At 41.8% G+C, this 19,282-nt stretch overlaps 1 protein-coding gene across 9 annotated transcripts in view; it reads left to right on the top strand.

Moving 5' to 3' along the window:
* Positions 1-19,282, top strand: part of ralgps2 (Ral GEF with PH domain and SH3 binding motif 2) — a 566,060-nt gene that overhangs the window by 250,177 nt on the left and 296,601 nt on the right. For all 9 annotated transcript variants that reach the window (XM_063063724.1, XM_063063722.1, XM_063063726.1 and 6 more), the window contains one exon: positions 15,658-15,784. In XM_063063724.1, the coding sequence (XP_062919794.1) occupies positions 15,658-15,784 (127 nt within the window). The remainder of the gene's footprint in view (positions 1-15,657; positions 15,785-19,282) is intronic.

Below are 19,282 nucleotides of genomic sequence, written 5' to 3'. Positions count from 1 at the left end.
CTGCCTGTCCTGTCTATTGACCACAGTGTCAATGAATTCCGCCTCAACTTTCAGTCTCCCATCTGTCCTACTTCTGCTTTGGATTCCACACCCCTGCAAGTCTGGTTTAAATGTTCTTGACCAGCACTAGCAAATTTGCCTGCCCCAAGGTATTCATCATACTCCTATTCAGATGGAAACTGTCCCTGTCTACAGGTCACCTCTATCCCACAAAAGATACCTATGGTCCAAAAAATTGGAACTTGCCCCCTACAACAAATTTTGCCACTCATTCAATTGCTTTATCCTCCTGTTGTTACCCTTACTGGTATGTGGCACGAGCAATAATTCAGGGATTACTGTTCTTGAGGTTCTGCTATTTAACCCTTTTCCTAACTCTTTGTATTCAGTCTCTGCATTCATCCCCTTTTTTTTCTATGCTATTTCATGCCAATGGGCACAATGAGTTATTGATGCTCAGAACCCCCTCTCCACACTCCTCTGAGAGTTTTTGGCAACATCCCAGAGAAGTACTTGAGTCTGGCACCAGGGAGGAAAAACACCATCTTAGGGTCTTTTTTTATGGCCACAAGATCTCCTCTTTGCCCCTTGACTATTGAGTCTTTTGATCACTAGAGCTTTCCGCCATCCCTCTTCCCTACTGAGCCTCAGGCCTCATGCTATAAAGCTGGTGGCTGATGTTGCTGCTTTCTCGTGAACATCATTCTCTCCCCCCCCCACCCTACAGCCCGTCCCCCAGTAGTATCCAAAATGGTACACTTGCTTTCTAGGATAATGGCCATAGATGAATCATGCACTATCTTTGCTCATTATGCTTCCTTTATTCACATGCATCCAGATGAATCAGTTATAATTCACTTACTTTCATTCTTCTGTTTTAGATATCCCAAAGCAATTAAACATCACTTGGACAACTTTAATCTCCAACCTATCCATGACAAGCCCTCTCTTCTCTCCAACCCTTTCATTTCTGTAACTTAAAGTATGCTGCTTTTATTACCTTTCCTTTTCTGAAGAAGGATCATTAATGTGAAATCTGTTGTTCACCAGAGCACTGCTCCGCGTTTTCAGCGTTTTCTGTTTTATTGTCTGATTCTATATTGTAGCTGAAATGATATATTCAAAATGTTTATTTGGAAAAAGATTCTGGCCCATTGACTAAAATAAAATTATCAATTGATGCATGGAATTTGATTTTTTTACTTCCTCAATGATATTCACTTATCAGGAAGTATAAATTCATCCTGATCTTCCTATACCATTATTTAAGAATGTGTTACCAGCATCCACAGCTACTGCCTAACCTATTCAGTGTTAACAGTTTTCTTTTACGTTTCCAGTAAGTTTTATGATTTTCATTGGCTTAGCAGAAAGGCTTTTAGACTCTTCAGTTATATTGAGCACCTGATTTCCAGGAGTATTTGCACTTCCAGAAACGACATGTTCACAGTGGTCTTTGTTTCACTCAGTACCGACAATTGAAAATAGACTTTTGAACTTGCACCGTACTTAATACTTCCATGTGTAACTTTTCAAATTGAAATAACCCAGTTTTTTTACTTTTATCTTCAAACTACTTGAGATATCACCTGTATCCAATACCACTCTTGAAGCTGTTGGTACTTTTGATATAATTTAGAAGCTGTTGCAGATCCTCAGTCACACATTCTTGAGTATTTCACTCTCTCATCTAAAGAATAAAGCATGGATCTGTTCAATTGCTCATTATTTTTATCCAGATATAACAATCTGTAATTGGATCCATACTCGTTAGCAATAAATTCAGTTTTATTGACTTCAAACAACTTTATTTCTCTTATCAAAGCAACTTTTGAAAAAGGCAGGCAATCCTTCCCCATGCCAGTATGGTTTATTGTTTTTCACTTTCCCTTTTCATTTCTGATCATAGTTTTGTGAAAGAATCAGATTTCTTGTGAATTATCTTGATGGGGAGGTATAGCATATTAGAAAATAGTAGCAGGTATAAGCCACGGGGTTCCCCGAGCTTGCCCTCCCATTCAATATCAAAGGTTTCAAAGGTACATTTAATGTCGGAGAAATGTATACAATATATATCCTGAAATGCTTTTTCTTCGCAACCATCCATGAAAACAGAGGACTGCCCCCAAAGTATGAATGACAGTTAAACGTTAGAACCCCAAAATCCCCCCACCCTAGCTCCCCTCCCTCCCGCACGTAAGTGGCAGCAAGCAACAGACCCCACCCCCCAGCAAAAAAAAAGCATCGGCACCTGTCACTGAGCACTCAAGCATGAGCAAGGCAACAGCAAAGACACAGACTTGCAGTACTCCAAAGACTACATTGTTCACCCGGCATTCGATATACGACAGGCTTTCTTTCTCTCTAATAAAGGAGAAAGAGGTGTCTCCATTTCACAGCGAGAGGGGAGACATAACAAACAACTCGCTGGTTTACGATGTTAAAAGTCCATTGCGTTGCTTTTTCTGAGCACTGTGCCCAAAGATCTCGGGTCTGGGGACACAGCCTTAGATCTTCCATCTCCCATGACACACCAGTCACACACGCTCAGACACTGACCTCTGATTGCCCCTGTCTCCAGAGCCATGAAATCTCGGTCCTCTGAAGGCGAGTGGAGTTCTTAGGCTGAGCCCTTGGCGTGCTGAACAACCGGCCAGTTATGAAACCACAAGAGCAGGTCGCATTCCCGCAAAGAATCGTAGTCAGCGTGTAACTCCAGGTCAGGGTCTTCAAAAGAACCCTGAAAGGGAAAAATAGAGATATTAAAGATGGAAATAGAACTGTTTCTGAAGATGCAAGCAAAGAAGTCATCGTAAGGCACCGCTAACCCTCCTAAACTCTGCATTCATCATGGCTAATCTGTCCCTAGCCTTTTCTCCTCCTCCATGGTAGTTCCCTTAATTGCCTACACTTCCAAAAATTTATCAACTTTCTCTAAATACCCACAATAATCTAGTCTGCACATATCTCTGAGGTAGAAAATAACAGTAATTTATCATATTCTGTCTGAATAAACTTTAATGTACCAGTTTTAAATGACAACTCCCTAATATTTAATTATTTTCCCTTGTTTGAAATTCTTCTAGCAGTGAATGTTGGTTATTCTCAAAATGCATATAATGACACCAGGTACATAAGTGCTTTATTTTCCAGTAGCATGAAAGACATCGAATATTTTGTGGTGAACAACTTGCTGTCTGACTCTCAAATTTTCCATTACTTAGTAATGTCAGGAATGCAAAAGAATATCATACAGCAGACATTAGAGATGACGAATGATAATGAGTAGAACATCAATGCTCTTTTGGTTAGTTATTTAATTCAACAGCTTACAACCTGGATGCTTGGCTTCCTGATGCTATGCTCAGCCTGGAATGGCCTCAATGTCAAGGGCAATTATTCCATTTCAACCAGCGATTTCTGCTCTTGTTTGCACTAAGACTTTGATGAAACATGAAGCCAAAGTGCTGGATCTCGTAGTTGAACTTAATGAACTCAAGTAGTTGATATTACCATCAGAATTTCACCTGCTCTCATAATCTTTGCTGCATTCATTTGTGACAGTATAGCTGATCTGAACTGTCAATGGCTGTATTGAGCATATTAGCATTGGTTCATGCTGTCAACTGATGTGTAGTAGTCCCTCACATTTTAAAGTCAGAACAAGTCAGAACAGTTGATGTATCCCAACTACCAACAGGGAATTTCCATTAGACTCAGTTTCACTTCCTCCCTTATGTCACTATACATGTACAACTTTTCTCTTCTTGTGCCCATTGAACAGAGGAAATTGTGACCAGCTGGATTTGCACTATGGTCAACATGGACTTGCTGGGCTGAAAGGCCTGTAATTGTACTGTATTGCTTTATGACTCTATTGAAGCTTTGAAGCTTCTAACACTTGCCTACATCAAGGGATAATTTTCAGTAGCTAATCAATGCATCAGCACATTTTTAAGATTTGAGAAGAAACCGGAGTACCTTAGGGTACCATTGCCATCACTAGGAGGACGTACAAACTCCACACGCGCAAACCTGAGGAGAGGATTAAACCAGCTGCTCTTCAGATGAGAGGCAGCAATGCTAACCACTTTTCCACCCTATTCTCTATTATGATAATGCAGGGTGAATTCAGTTACCTTGATTGACCTTCAGGAGGAAGATGAGATTTAACAGCTGGATGAATATGGTGAAAGTGCTTCACCCCTTTCTCTACTAGTCGCTTGTGAGAATAATGTGTCTTGAGCAGTTCCTCCTCCATAACAATACATTTATCATCAGAATTTAATTGTTCTTTATTGCTGCACAATTATGTTGCAATGTCTTGATCTTTGAATTTTCCCAGTCTTAATCATCTTCTGAGGGTGCTGCCTTTGTCAAATTCCAGAGCAAGGTGTGATTGCACTGTACAGGTGGCAAAGAAGTTTTACGAATATATTGATGGACTGGATAATTGTTGAAAGTTTCCACCCATCTACTTGTGATAATTTTTCAAAATGTTAAGGTTCTGTTCAAGATGGAGCTGGTGACATTTTGTGGGTAGCTCATAAAACTGTAAGATATACTTCTGAGCTACTATTTCTGTAATCTGCAGTCTTAATTTCTCTTTAAGAAACATCCTTTTGAACTGTGTGAACGAAATAGCGACTTTACAGTCTCTTGAAGGATTTGGTGAACTTGACTCAGGAATGCAGTTATGGCATCTTGAAGGTTGGCCTACAGAACATGAAGGCACATTCATGGATTCCCACAACCTGTGATTTCAGCTCTGAGGAGGATATGAGAGCATCTTTCAGGAGGGTGAGCCTACTGAAAGCAACTGGTCCAGGCGGTGTTCCTAGCTGAGTACTGAAGACTACCTTGAGTGTCTACTGACAGCTTTAACCTCTTAATTTAGCAGCCTAGGGTAACTGCTTCAAGCAGGCTTCAATTAAACTAGTGTCCAGGAATAGCATAACTGTTGTGTATTTCAGTAATATTTGAGTAATATAATATGTCATTATGCCACCACGTCGTAAATGCGCGCCAATCTAAAGTAAAAAATGAAGTTGACACGTTTTCCTGTGTTTTTATTTCAATTAGCTTCTGGAATTGCAAAACGACAGTGATGATAATTAAGTTTTAAAAGAAACCTGAGATGAATAAAAAAAAAGTTTATATTAAAAAAAAGTGCAGCACATGTTCCTCAGAAGGGAACAGATGGTAGAGTTTTTTAAAAAAGGCAGAATACAGACAAAATTCAGGGATCATAGAAAGTGAGTACTGGGTGATAATAGTAATATATTTTTTTAAAAAAGCAGAAATAGTTGGCAGCATTGCAAAGATAATCAGGTTCGACTGCACAACAGATAATTGGATTATTTAAAGTGAACGAATTGAACTGTATGTTGAAGCAAATGAAATAATCAATGAAAAGCGAGTGCCAATGTTACTGAGTGCAGTAGGCGGAAAGGCATTCAGTTTGCTTAGAGGTTTAACTGCTGCAACCAAACCAGCCAAAATGATCTTTGCTAATAGCACAAAAGTAATGCAGGTAAAACCAAAACCATTGTTGATTGCAGAAAGTTTAAGGTTTCATAAGTGGAATCAAAAGAAAGAGGAGTCCATTTCAGTGAATGTGGCTGAATTGAAGAAATTGTCTGAGCATCGTCAATTCAGTGATGAGCTTAATGATGCACTGAGAGATCATTTAGTTTGTGAACTCTTCCAAGAAATGGCTCCTAACTGAAGCACAACTCACATTTGAAAGAGCGGTTGAGACTGGAATGGAAACAGCAGACAGATGCAATTGAGTTGCAGTCAGGAACGGAAGTGAGTGTGAACAAAATTGCAATGTCTAAACAGAAACCCGCCTGGTCGAATAAATTGTTACCATTATAGCAGGGGCTTATGTATACTGGACCAATGCAGGTGTAAAGGCAAAAAGTGCAGAAAATCAACAAAGTAGGACACATACAAAGAGCATGTCAAGCTGACAAAGATAAATGGACTGCATAGGAAATCGTTACATTTTCACTAATCTGCATGCTGTTGATGAAAAATCTGTTAATTGTGAGAGTGACGCAAGACTGAGTAGCCTTGAGATTTACAATGTGAGATCTAACAAGAGACTAGCAATATGGCTTGCACCAGAAGTGAATGGCAAATTAATTAAAATGGAACTAGACATTGGCTTGGCTGTTTCAGTCATTCCACAAAATAAGTTGAAACAGTATTTCAAAGATACCGAACTAAAGCCTGCAGTTTAGGGCACCATGGTAGTGTAGCGGTTAGTGCGACACTATTGCAGCTTGGGGCATTTTGGATTTTGAAGTTCAATTATTTATACTTTATACTTTATTGTTGTCAAACGATTGATACTAGAACGTACAATCATCACAGCAATATTTGATTCTGTGCTTCCCACTCCCTGGATTATATTAAAAATACTAAAAATTAGTAAATGTTAAAAATTTAAATTATAAGTCATAAATAGAAAACAGAAAAATGGAAAGTAAGGTAGTGCAAAAAAGCCGAGAGGCAAGTGTGTTGGCTGGGTGGGTAGTGTCCTTGATTATCCTGGCAGCACTGCTCCGACAGCATGCGGTGTAAAGTGAATCCAAGGACGGAAGATTGATTTGTGTGATGTGCTGCACCGTGTTCACGATCTTCTTCAGCTTCTTTCGGTCTTGGACAGGACAACTTCCATACCACATTGTGATGCACTCTAGAAGAATGCTTTCAAAGGTGCATCTATAAAAATTAGTGAGGGTTTTAGGGGACAGGCCAAATTTCTTCAGTTTTCTTAGGGTGTAAAGGAGCTGGTGGGCCTTCGTGGCAGTGAACTTTGCTTGGTTGGACCAAGTCAGGTCATTCGTGATATTGACCCTGAGGAACTTAAGGCTTTTGACCTGTTCCACTTGCGCACCACTGATGTAAATTGGGTCGTGTGGTCCGCTACTCCTTCTGAAGTCGACAACTAATTCCTTCCTCTTGCTGACGTTGAGGGATAGGTTATTTTCTTCGCACCATGCCAACAGGTTCTTAATTTCCTCTCTGTACTCAAACTCATCATTACCCAAGATATGGCTTACAATTGTTGTGTCATCAGCAAACTTATATATTGAGTTTGATGGAAACTTGGCTACACAATCATGGGTGTACAGTGAGTACAGCAGGGGGCTGAGTACACAGCCTTGTGGGGCACTGGTGCTCAGAGTGATTGTAGGGGAGAGCTTGTCCCCTATTTTTACAGCCTGGGTCCTGTCTGTGAGGAAGTTGAAGATCCAGCTGCAGATCTGAGTGCTAAGGCCCAGGTTCCAGAGCTTAGGAATCAGTATATTTGGAATGATGGTATTAAAGGCAGAGCTGTAGTCAATGAAAAGGAGTCTTACGTGTGCATCTTTATTCTCCAGGTGTTCTAAGGAGGAATGTAGGGCCAGAGAGATGGCATCTGCCATTGACCTGTTGCTCCGGCAGGCAAATTGCAAAGCGTTGAGGTTGACCGGTAGGCTGTGGTTGATATGTGCCATAACCAACCTCTCGAAAGACTTCATAGCAATTGACGTCAGAGCCACAGGTCGATAGTCATTTAGGCATGCCACCTTGCTCTTCTTCAGCACTGGGATTATCGTTGCCTTCTTAAAACACAAGGGGATCTTAGACTGAAACAAGGAGCAGTTGAAGATGTCAGCAAACACTCCAGCTAGCTCGCTTGCACAGGCCCGGAGAACCCATCCTGGGATGCCATCTGGACCCGTCACCTTCCTTGGATTTATCTTCAGGAAGGCCCTTCTAACATCCTCCTCAGGCATTGTGGTTACAATGGCATTGCCATTCTGGCATTGTTTTCTACATCCTCCCCGAGGAAGGTTTTCCCCAAGTCCTCTGATTTCCTCTCAAAGTCCAAAGATGCATTGGGTATGTTAATTGGCCATTGTAAATTGTCTCATGATTGGGTTAGGGTTAATCCTGTTTGTCGGGGTTGTTGGGGTGGTGTGTCTTGAAGGACTGGAAGAGCCTACTCAGAGCTGTATTGCTAAATAAATAAATAATAATATCCAAGTATTTCTGCTTTTGCACATTTTTTGTAATCTATTCTATATACTTAATTGATTTACTTGTTTATTTATTATTTTTTTTCTCTCTCTGCTAGATTCTGTATTGCATTGAACTGCTGCTGCTAAGTTAACAAACTTCACATCACATGCCGGTGATAATAAACCTGATCCTGATTCTGAAGTCTATATGGCCACCCACGATGGCTGGAATGTGCAGCAGAAATTCCAGTTCCTCCATTTTTACCAGTGCAGGAATGAACTTGCCCTTGACAGGGGTTGCCTTATGTAGGGATTGAGAGTTTCGGTACCATCCAGGCTGAGAGCTAAAGTGTTGGAGGAGCTACATGTCAATCATCTAGGCAAAGTCAAAATGAAAGTTGGCTTCAACAACAGGAATTCTGCAGATGCTGGAAATTCAAGCAACACACATCAAAGTTGCTGGTGAACGCAGCAGGCCAGGCAGCCTCTGTAGGAAGAGGTGCAGTCGACGTTTCAGGCCGAGACTTCGTCCTGACGAAGGGTCTCGGCCTGAAACGTCGACTGCACCTCTTCCTACAGATGCTGCCTGGCCTGCTGCGTTCACCAGCAACTTTGATGAAAGTTGGCTTGAAACTTTGTCAGGTGCCCTGGGATATATCAACAGATCATGTAGCTTGCCATGCACTGTTTTGGGATGCCATCACATCCAGGGGATGCTGAGAGCAGCACCTCTCCATCCCTGGGAATGACTAGCATTGCCCTGGCAAAGGATCATTATGGATTGTACCAGACCATTCATGGGCACAGATTTCTTGGCAGTAATGGATGCAGCTACAAAGTGGCCAGAAGTGGTCCCAATAGCCTTTGCTGCAGTCTTGCACAGTGTTCATGTGTTGTGAATCCTCTTATCAAACAGAACCCTTCGTCAGTGACAATGGACCACAGTCTGTTGCGGAACAGTTTCAGTCATTCCTGAAAATGAATGGAATAAGTTATATATGTGCCATTAGTGCCCAGCTACAAATAGCTTAGCAGAAAGGTTTGTCCAGAGTTTGAAGAACACAGTGAGCAATGTCTACAGAGCACACTACAGTGACGTTGAGTTAGAAGCCTACCAATTTGCACCTTGCATATCGCAATGCAGCACACTCCACAACAAACAACTCATATGCTATGCTGTTCTTGGGTTGTCACACTTGAATCTGCTCAAACCCACTCTCAGAAAGACAAATTGACGGCTCCTTAAACAAGTCGGTTGGATGTTTCACTTCAGGAAAAGCAGTCCTTGCAAGGGACTACAGAGGTGATCAAAAGTGGATACTTGGAAAGCTTAAGGACAGAACTGAATCGCTCTCTTACACAGTGGAGATTGCATCTGAAGTCATCTGGAGACAACATATTCATCAGTTGAGAGCAGAATCAATTGTTAGAGCAAAAAGGTGTTCAGAGCTGTCAGAACCACTTCCTGCAATCCCAGAGTCAACTCCTACGTCAACCACAGAAGAAGCCCCAGAACCTGAGATTGTTTCACAGCCACAAGTCTCTCTGGCCAAGCAGAGTAACACCCTGCCCCCTCCCCCCCTGCCAGTCAGGAAAGACCTTATCACACAAGAGTAAGAAATCTTAGGCATATAAATGGGGCAGAAGTAAGTCTTAGGCCTATGTAAAAAAAATCTGCTAAAGTGAAGAAAATAATTAAATTAAAAGTTTTCATATATCAAAAAAATCAATATAAAGAGCCATAAACAGTAAAAAAACAAAATCAAAACTTTATTTAGTGTGACCACCCTTTGCCTTTAAAAGTGCATCATTCTCTAAGCTATAATGTCATGCAGTTTATAAGAAAATTGGTTCATAGGTTGTTCCAAGCATCTCGGAGAGCTTGCCATAGCTCTTCTGTAGACTATGGCTGTCTTGCTTGCTTCTGTCTCTCCATTAATCCCAGACAGGTCAATGATGTAGAGATCAGGGCTTGAGGAGGCCATACCATCTGTGCAGAACTCCTTGTTCTGCTTTTCACTGAAGGTAGCTCTTTGACCTTGGCTGTGTGTTGGGGGTCATTGTCCTGCTGCAGAATAACGATGGGACTGATCGGATGCCTCCCTGATGGTATTGCATGATGGATGACAATCTGTTTGTACTTCTCAGCACTGAGGATCCCATTAATTCTGACTAGATCACCAGATCCCTTTACAGAAATGCAGCCCCCAAACTTTCAGGGAAACTCTGCTGTGTTTCACTATTGTCTGCAGACACTCATCCAAGTAATGCTCTCTTGCTCTTCTGCAGACAAACTGCTTCCTGTTTGAGCCAAAAATTTCAAATTTTGACTGGTCATTCCAGAGCACTTGCTGACATTGTTCAGCCCCCAGTCCTCGTGATTTTGTGTGTAGGTGGGTTACTTGACTTTGTTTCCATTTTGGAGGAATGGCTTTTTGGCAGTATCTCTTCCATGAAGACCACTTCTGTCAAGACTACTCTGGACTGTAGAGGGGTGTACTTGGGTTCCGGTAGTTTCTATGAGTTCAGAGCTGATAGCAGTGCTGGACTTCTTCCGATTTTGAAGGGTTATTTTGATGTATCGATCATCAACTGCATTCAGTTTCCATGGCTGACCACTGTGTTTCTGGTCCTCAACCTTTCCCATTTCTTTGTGCTTCTTTAGAAGAGCTTGGACAGCCCATCTTGAAATTCCTGTCTGTTGCGAAATTTCTACTTGGGAGAGGTCTTGCTGATGCGGGACGACCACCTTGTGTCTTGTTGCTATGCTCACTCTTGAATGTTTAAGAATTGATGATTTAAAGGTTAAACTGTCACTCCTGCCATACCCTCACCTTTTAGTTTAGTTGTCCTTTGCCCAGTTTGATTCCTTCTACACACGTTACAGTTTCAGTTAATAAATTTAGTTCATTCAGCTCATAATGTCATTGATCGTTAACACCTGTTTGTTATCTTTGTTTAATCATGCACTGGGCTATATACCTACAAAGTTTTTTTTTGAAAAATGGTCTATTAATATGTTACTTTCTTTAACAAAATACAAAAAATTCTTTAGCATTTAATTTTTTGGAAAAAGAATGTTTAGAAATCAAAATTTTGCTCTTTTCTTCTGACACTGATACAGAAGACAAAATAAACATCTAAAACAAAAATTTATATTAAAAAATCTAGGTTGCCTAAGTACCTAATATATATGTAGTACTGTATATATGTATATAAGTTGAAATCCATTCTGAACACTCATGCTCAGTAATACCTAGCCATCTATTCCTCCCTCCCACCGCCCCTTCCCTTCCCTCTGCCTCTCCCCTTCCCTTCCCTCCTCTCTCCCCTTCCCTTCCCTCCTTCCCCACCTCCCTCCCCTTCCCTCCTTTCCCTCCCCTCCCCCTTACCCACCTCCAGACCCTCCCCCACACCCACACTCCCACACCCCCCTCCCCCTTCCCACTTCCTACCCCACCCCCCAGATTGCTTGTTTGTCAGTCTTTGTGTGTAGATTTTCATTTGATTCTATTGTATTTCTTTGTTCCACTGTGAAGGCCTGCAAGAAAATGAATTTCACGCTACTATATGGTGACATGCGTATTTTAATAATAAAATTTACTTTGAAATATCTACCTACTTCTTTATTTAAGGTTCTGCTTCCACTATCCTTTACATAAGAGTTCTAAAGACTCCTGTTTTTCTGTGTGGGGAAGAAAAAAAATCACCTGATATGTCTTAAATGAGGGAACTGTCATTTTAAAATAGTGATCCCTGCTTTGAGTTCCTCTGAGAGGAATCATACTGTCTACATCACCTGGTCCAGTCTCCTGGATCTGTTATGTTTTACTCAAGTCCCTTCTCCCTCTTCAAGACTTCAAGGCAATCTGTCTTTTCCAGGAATGGTACTCCAGATATGGTCTCATTAGTGCTCTGCATTACTGAAGCATAACCTGCATATGTTTGTATTAAATTCTTGTATTTATTTTCGGTATATGCACAACCTTTTTTTAAATCATATGGGAGAGTACACAGATCCCTCTGCATTCCCACACCACCTGGTTCAAGAACAGCTATTTCCCTTCAACTCTGCAGTTCTTGAACCAACTGACTCAACCTTAGAATTTAGCAACACTTCGACCATTTTGATCACTTTGCACTAAAATTGACTTTTTAGTTCTAATTATGTTCCTTCTTTTAAAAATTGGGTATAATTTGTGTTTAATTTGTTTTTCTTGAGAATGCTATATATGATGCTTATGTGCCTGTGATGTTGCTGCAAGGAAGTTTTTCATTTCACCTGTGCGCACATGTGTGCATATGACAACAAGCTTGATTTTTATATCCCTTGATTCCCAGAATAAATAAAAATCTATTGATCTCTGTCTTCAATATGCAAAGCGATTACATACCTACAGTTTTTCTGGGTGGTGAATCATGTAATTATTTTCTTATCTCAGCCCTGAATGGTTGACCTCTTCTTGTGAGACTTTGAACCCTGGTTTTAAACACCCCAGTGGGGAAAACATCAACTCTATGTATCCTGTAGATTTAATCTGCTAAATCTTTCTTCCAAAAGCAAACCACCCAGAAGAACAAGGATGGCAGATACATTGGACTGATGTCACTGAAAGTCATTTCATGGAATTGACTTAAGCACACCCCCCCAATTGAAAGTATATCAGTTTTTAAGGTTGTGAAATTGGACCTGTTTACTAAGTTCCACATGCCTTCTCACAAATGCTTCTCTATTTTGTACTCTATGCAGGTCAAAATCTAGTTTGCTTCCTAATTGTTTCCTTGTATCTACATGTTAATTGTCAGTGATTCATGTGTGAGGGTACCCAGGTTTGTTTGAACACTACACTTCTTACATCATTTGAAAAGTATTCCAACTTTCTATTTATTTTGTCACTATTTTTGATTATTTCCATCTTATATTTTATCTGCTATGTTTTTATGAATTCACTTCATTTCCTGCATCCTCTGAAGCCTCTCTGAATTCACCTCATAGCCCAAATGGCCATTCACTTTTGGGTATCTGCAGTGTATCGCTAGGCATAAGTCTAGAGTGTGACCAAAGTTTTCATTTTATACACAATAGACAATAGGTGCAGGAGTAGGCCATTCGGCCCTTTGAGCCAGCACCGCCATTCACTGTGATCATGGCTGATCATCCACAATCGGTATCCAGTTCCTACCTTATCCCCATAACCTTTGATTCCGCTCTCTTTAAGAGCTCTATCTAACTCTTTCTTGAAAGCATCCAGAGACTTGGCCTCCACAGCCTTCTGGGGCAGAGCATTCCATACATCCACTACTCTCTGGGTGAAGAAGTTTTTCCTCAACTCCATTCTAAATGGCCTACCCCTTATTCTTAAACTGTGGCCTCTGGTTCTGGACTCACCCATCAGTGGGAACATGCTTCCTGCCTCCAGCGTGTCCAACCCCCTAATAAACTTATGTGTTTCAATAAAATCCCCTGTCAGCCTTCGAAATTCCAGAGTATACAAGCCCAGTCGCTTCAATCTTTCGACATATGACAGTCCCGCCATCCTGGGAATTAACCTTGTGAACCTACACTGCACTCCCTCAATAGCAAGAATGTCCTTCCTCAAATTTGGAGACCAAATCTGCACACAGTACTCCAGGTGTGGTCTCACCAGGGCCCTGTACAGCTGCAGAAGGACTCCTTTGCTCTTATACTCAATTCCCCTTGTTATGAAGGCCAGCATGCTATTAGCTTTCTTCACTGCCTGCTGTACCTGCATGCTTGCTTTCAGTGACTGATGTACAAGAACACCTAGATCTTTTTGTACTTCCCCTTTTCCTAACTTGACTCCATTTAGATAATAATCTGCCTTCCTGTTCTTACCACCAAAGTGGATAACCTCACATTTATCCACATTAAACTGCATCTGCCATGCATCTGCCCACTCACTCAGCCTGTCCAAGTCACCCTGCATTCTCATAACATCCTCCTCACATTTCACACTGCCACCTGGCTTTGTGTCATCAGCAAATTTGCTAATGTTATTTTTAATTCCCTCATCTAAATCATTAATATATATTGTAAACAGCTGCAGTCCCAGCATTGAACCCTGCGGTACCCCACTGGTCACCGCCTGCTATTCCGAAAGGGACCCATTAATTGCTAATCTTTGTTTTGTGTCAGCCAGCCAATTTTCAATCCATGTCAGTACTCTGCCCCCAATACCATATGCCCTAATTTTGCCCACTAATCTGCTATGTGGGACTTTATCAAAGGCTTTCTGCAAGTCCAGGTACACTACATCCACTGGCTCTTCCTTCTCCATTTTCATAGTTACATCCTCAAAAAATTCCAGAAGATTAGTCAAGCACGATTTCCCCTTCGTAAATCCATGCTGACTCGGACCGATCCTGTTACTGCTATGTGTCGTAATTTCATCTTTGATAATTGACTCCAGCATCTTTCCCACCACCGACGTCAGGCTAACCGGTCTATAATTCCCTGTTTTCTCTCTTCCTCTCTTCTTGAAGAGAGGGACAACATTAGCCACCCTCCAATCCACGGGAACTGATCCTGAATCTATAGAACATCGGAAAATGATTACCAATGCGTCCACGATTTCTAAAGCCACCTCCTTAAGTACCCTGGGATGCAGACTATCAGGTCCCAGGGACTTATCAGCCTTCAGACCCAACAGTCTATCCAACACCATTTCCTGCCTAATATAAATTTCCTTCAGTTCATCCATTATCCTAGGTCCTTTGGCCACTATTATATCTGGGAGATTGTTTGTGTCTTCCCTAGTGAAGACAGATCCAAAGTACCTGCTCAACTCGTCTGCCATTTCCTTGTTCCCCATAATAAATTCACCCGTTTCTGTCTTCAAGGGCCCAATTTTGGTCTTAACTATTTTTTTTCATTTTCGCATACCTAAAGAAGCTTTTACTATCCTCCTTTATATTCTTGGCTAGTTTACCTTCGTACTTCATTTTTTCTCCACGTATTGCCTTTTTAGTTACCTTCTGTTGCTTATTTTCTGGAGTGTGACCAAAGTTTTCATTTTCTGGAGTGCAGCTCGAACAGTACCAAAAAGTACAGCACTATTTTGGGCACAGCAGTCTTTTGAATTTCTGTCTAGTTCTCCACCTTAATTATAGACTGCTCCTTAACAGAATGGCAAGGTGACATTATGCATCATCTTTAAGATATATAGTGTAGCAGCAGTTTGTCAAACCATCTTTCAAATCACTTTCTAAAACTATGACCTCTACCATCTTCCTAGGTGAACAAGAATGACAGATACGTGGAAATATTTCCATTAATATGTGTTTCCCCTCTAAGTTGTATACAATTCTAACTAGGAACTATATCATTGTATGTTCTTACGGTATTAAAACTCCATTCAGGTATGGAAACTCCATTCCCTGTAGTTATACACAAACATATGCACTGCAGGAGGCATCTTGAGAGGAATTATCAGTAGGTAGTAAGTAATATTGTAGCCTCCCATAATCCTCAAGATTTACTTTGATTTAGAAAAAGAGTAACTGGCTATTGGATACATGCAGATGTATCCATAATACTGTAATTGTTATGTTTGTTCTACAGGTAATCACTATTAAATATTGTTATAAGTGTTTATTTTTCATAATTTTCTTTCCACAGCTTTTGAGCAGAAAAGATAAAACAACTTTTGAAAAATTAGAATATCTGGTGTCTAAAGAAGATAATTACAAGAGGCTCAGGGATTACATTAATAGTTTGAAGATGACTCCATGTATTCCATATCTAGGTAGGAATTACTGTTTTGTTTTTCTCAGCAATGGTGTATTGTGCAACTGCCTGTTTTCTGAGACAAATTCTGGCAGGTAAAGAGCAAAATAGCTTAATTACAGGATGAGCTCATCCAATTTGTTTGACTTTACGAAAAAATAGTTTTAACATCAGTGGTCATTTTGCCAATTACAAATTTCAGCATGTCATTAGACAACTAATTATATTGTACTTGTCAATTATCATTTAAGTTTTTTTTAATCTGATTAAGTTCAATATAATTTTCAGTAATATTAATTATGTTAATAACCTTATCTCTTCTGTCCAGCTGGTGCTTCAAGTTTGTTCCTCCTATTTCCCAATGTTAATTGTATCAATAGAAAACATTGACAGTAACAGTTCGTATAATGCTCCCCAATAGTAGGAGAAGTAAAAGTGCAGTCTCACTGAGTGGTGATTGTGGTGACTGGTATGCTGGTTGAGATAATGTTTTGATAACCAAAACACATAATTGAGAATTGACCTGAAGTTCTTGAACAACATGCAAGATACAGAATGACATTGGCCAAAGTGGGCCAGTGAAGGAGTGGAGCTTTGAGGCTTTGACTTGAGAAGAGGCGGAGGACAAGCTAGCTCGCAGTTAGTTTTTACAATGTCTCCTGAGACGGTGATGTGCCTCTCATGTGAGATGTGGCAGTCTTGGGGGAACGCCCCTCTCCCGCAGAGTCACATCTGCCAGAAGTGCATACGGCTGGTCGATCTGGAAGACCATGTAAGGAATCTGGAGCAGCAGCTGGATGACCTTCGACTCATAAGGGAGAATGAGGCAGTCATAGATGAGAGCTACAGGAGGTAGTCACACCTAGGCTGTCGGAAGCAGGTCGTTGGGTGACAGTCAGAGGAGGGAAAGCAAAGGTGAGCAGACTGGTAGTGCAGAGCACCCCTGTAGCCATTCCCCTGAATAATAAGTTTAACGTCCTGGATACTGTTGGCGAGGACGACCGACCAGGTGTGAGCCACGGTGGCAGGGCCTCCGGCACTGAGTCTGACCCTGTGGTGCAGAAGGGTGGAACGGAGAAGAGGAGAGCTGTCGTCATTAGAGACTCTATAGTCAGAGGAGCAGACAGGAGATTTGTGGACGTGAAAAGGACACCCGCATGGTTTGTTGCCTCCCGGGTGCCAGGGTCTGGAATGTCTCTGACCGGGTGCACGACATCCTGATACAAGAGGGAAAGCAACCAGAGGTTGTGATACATGTTGGGACCAACGACATAGGCAGGAAGAGGGATGAGGTCCTGAAGTGTGAGTTTCGGGAATTAGACAGAAGGCTGAAGAACAGGACCTCAAGGGTGACGTTCTCAGGATTGCTGCCAGTGCTATGTGACAGAGATGTTAAGAATTGGAGGAGATGGCAGTTGAATGCATGGCTGAGGAATTGGTGCAGGGAGCAGGGTTTTAGATTTTTAGATCATTGGGATCTCTTCTGGGGAAGGTGGGACCTGTACAGATTGGATGGGTTGCACCTGAACTCGAGGGGGAGCAATATCCTTTCAGGTAGGTTTGCTAGCATGGTTCGGGAGGGTTTAAACTAATTTGCGAGGGGGATGGGACCCAGAGCAATAGAGCAGTGAAAGAAGTGCATGGAGTAAAGCCAGATCTAACATACAGAGAGGCTTTGGGGAAAGAGAAGCAGAATAAACGGTGTAAAGACAGTAAGGTAGAAGGGCTGAAATGTGTGTACCTCAATGCAAGAAGCATCAGGAACAAAGGTGATGAACTGAGAGCTTGGATACATACAGAGAATTATGATGTAGTGGCTATTACAGAGACTTGGCTGGCACCAGGGCAGGAATGGATTCTTAATATTCCTGGATTTCAGTGCTTTAAAAGGGATAGAGAGGGCGGAAAAAGGGGAGGAGGGGTGGCATTACTGGTCAGGGATACTATTACAGCTACAGAAAGGGTGGGAAATGTAGCAGGATCCTCCTTTGAGTCAATATGGGTGGAAGTCAGGAACAGGAAGGGAGCAGTTACTCTACTGGGGGTATTCTATAGGCCCCCTGGTAGCAGCAGAGATACAGAGGAGCAGATTGGGAGGCAGATTTTAAAAGGTGCAAAAATAACAGGGTTGTTATCATGGGTGACTTTAACTTCCCTAATATTGATTGGCACCTGATTAGTTCCAAGGGTTTAGATGGGGCAGAATTTGTTAAGTGTGTCCAGGATGGATTCCTGTCACAGTATGTGGACAGGCCGACCAGGGGGAATGCCATACTAGATCTAGTACCAGGTAATGAACCGGGTCAGGTCACAGATCTCTCAGTGGGTGAGCATCTGGGGGACAGTGACCACCGCTCCCTGGCCTTTATAATTATCATGGAAAAGGATAGAATCAAAGAGGACAGGAAAATTTTTAATTGGGGAAAGGCAAATTATGAGGCTATAAGGCTAGAACTTGCGGGTGTGAATTGGGATGATGTTTTTGCAGGGGAATGTACTATGGACATGTGGTCGATGTTTAGAGATCTCTTGCGGGATGTAAGGGATAAATTTGTCCCGGTGAGGAAGATAAAGAATGGTAGGGTGAAGGAACCATGGGTGACAAGTGAGGTGGAAAATCTAGTCAGGTGGAAGAAGGCCACATACATGAGGTTTAGGAAGCAAGGATCAGATGGGTCTATTGAGGAATATAGGGAAGCAAGAAAGGAGCTTAAGAAGGGACTGAGAAGAGCAAGAAGGGGGCATAAGAAGGCCTTGGCGAGTAGGGTAAAGGAAAACCCCAAGGCATTCTTCAATTATGTGAAGAAAAAAAGGATGACAGGAGTGAAGGTAGGACCGATTAGAGATAAAGGTGGGAAGATGTGCCTGGAGGCTGTGGAAGTAAGTGAGGTCCGCAATGAATACTTCTCTTCGGTATTCACCAATGAGAGGGAACTTGATGATGGTGAGGACAACATGAGTGAGGTTGATGTTCTGGAGCATGTTGATATTAAGGGAGAGGAGGTGTTGGGGTTGTTAAAATACATTAGGACGGATAAGTCCCCGGGGTCTGACGGAATATTCCCCAGGTTGCTCCACGAGGCGAGAGAAGAGATTGCTGAGCCTCTGGCTAGGATCTTTATGTCCTCGTTGTCCACGGGAATGGTACCAGAGGATTGGAGGGAGGCGAATGTTGTTCCCTTGTTCAAAAAAGGTAGTAGGGTTAGTACGGGTAATTATAGACCAGTGAGCCTTACATCTGTGGTGGGAAAGCTGTTGGAAAAGATTCTTCGAGATAGGATCTGTAGGCATTTAGAGAATCATGGTCTGATCAGGGACAGTCAGCATGGCTTTGTGAAGAGCAGATCGTGTCTAACAAGCCTGATAGAGTTCTTTGAGGAGGTGACCAGGCATATAGATGAGGGTAGTGCAGTGGATGTGATCTATATGGATTTTAGTAAGGCATTTGACAAGGTTCCACACGGTAGGCTTATTCAGAAAGTTAGAAGGCATGGGATCCAGGGACGTTTGGCTAGTT

Source organism: Mobula hypostoma, chromosome 12 (genome assembly GCF_963921235.1).
Source record: "Mobula hypostoma chromosome 12, sMobHyp1.1, whole genome shotgun sequence".
Classification (NCBI taxonomy): Eukaryota; Metazoa; Chordata; class Chondrichthyes; order Myliobatiformes; family Myliobatidae; genus Mobula; species Mobula hypostoma.
This window is presented reverse-complemented; position numbering and strand designations above follow the sequence as displayed.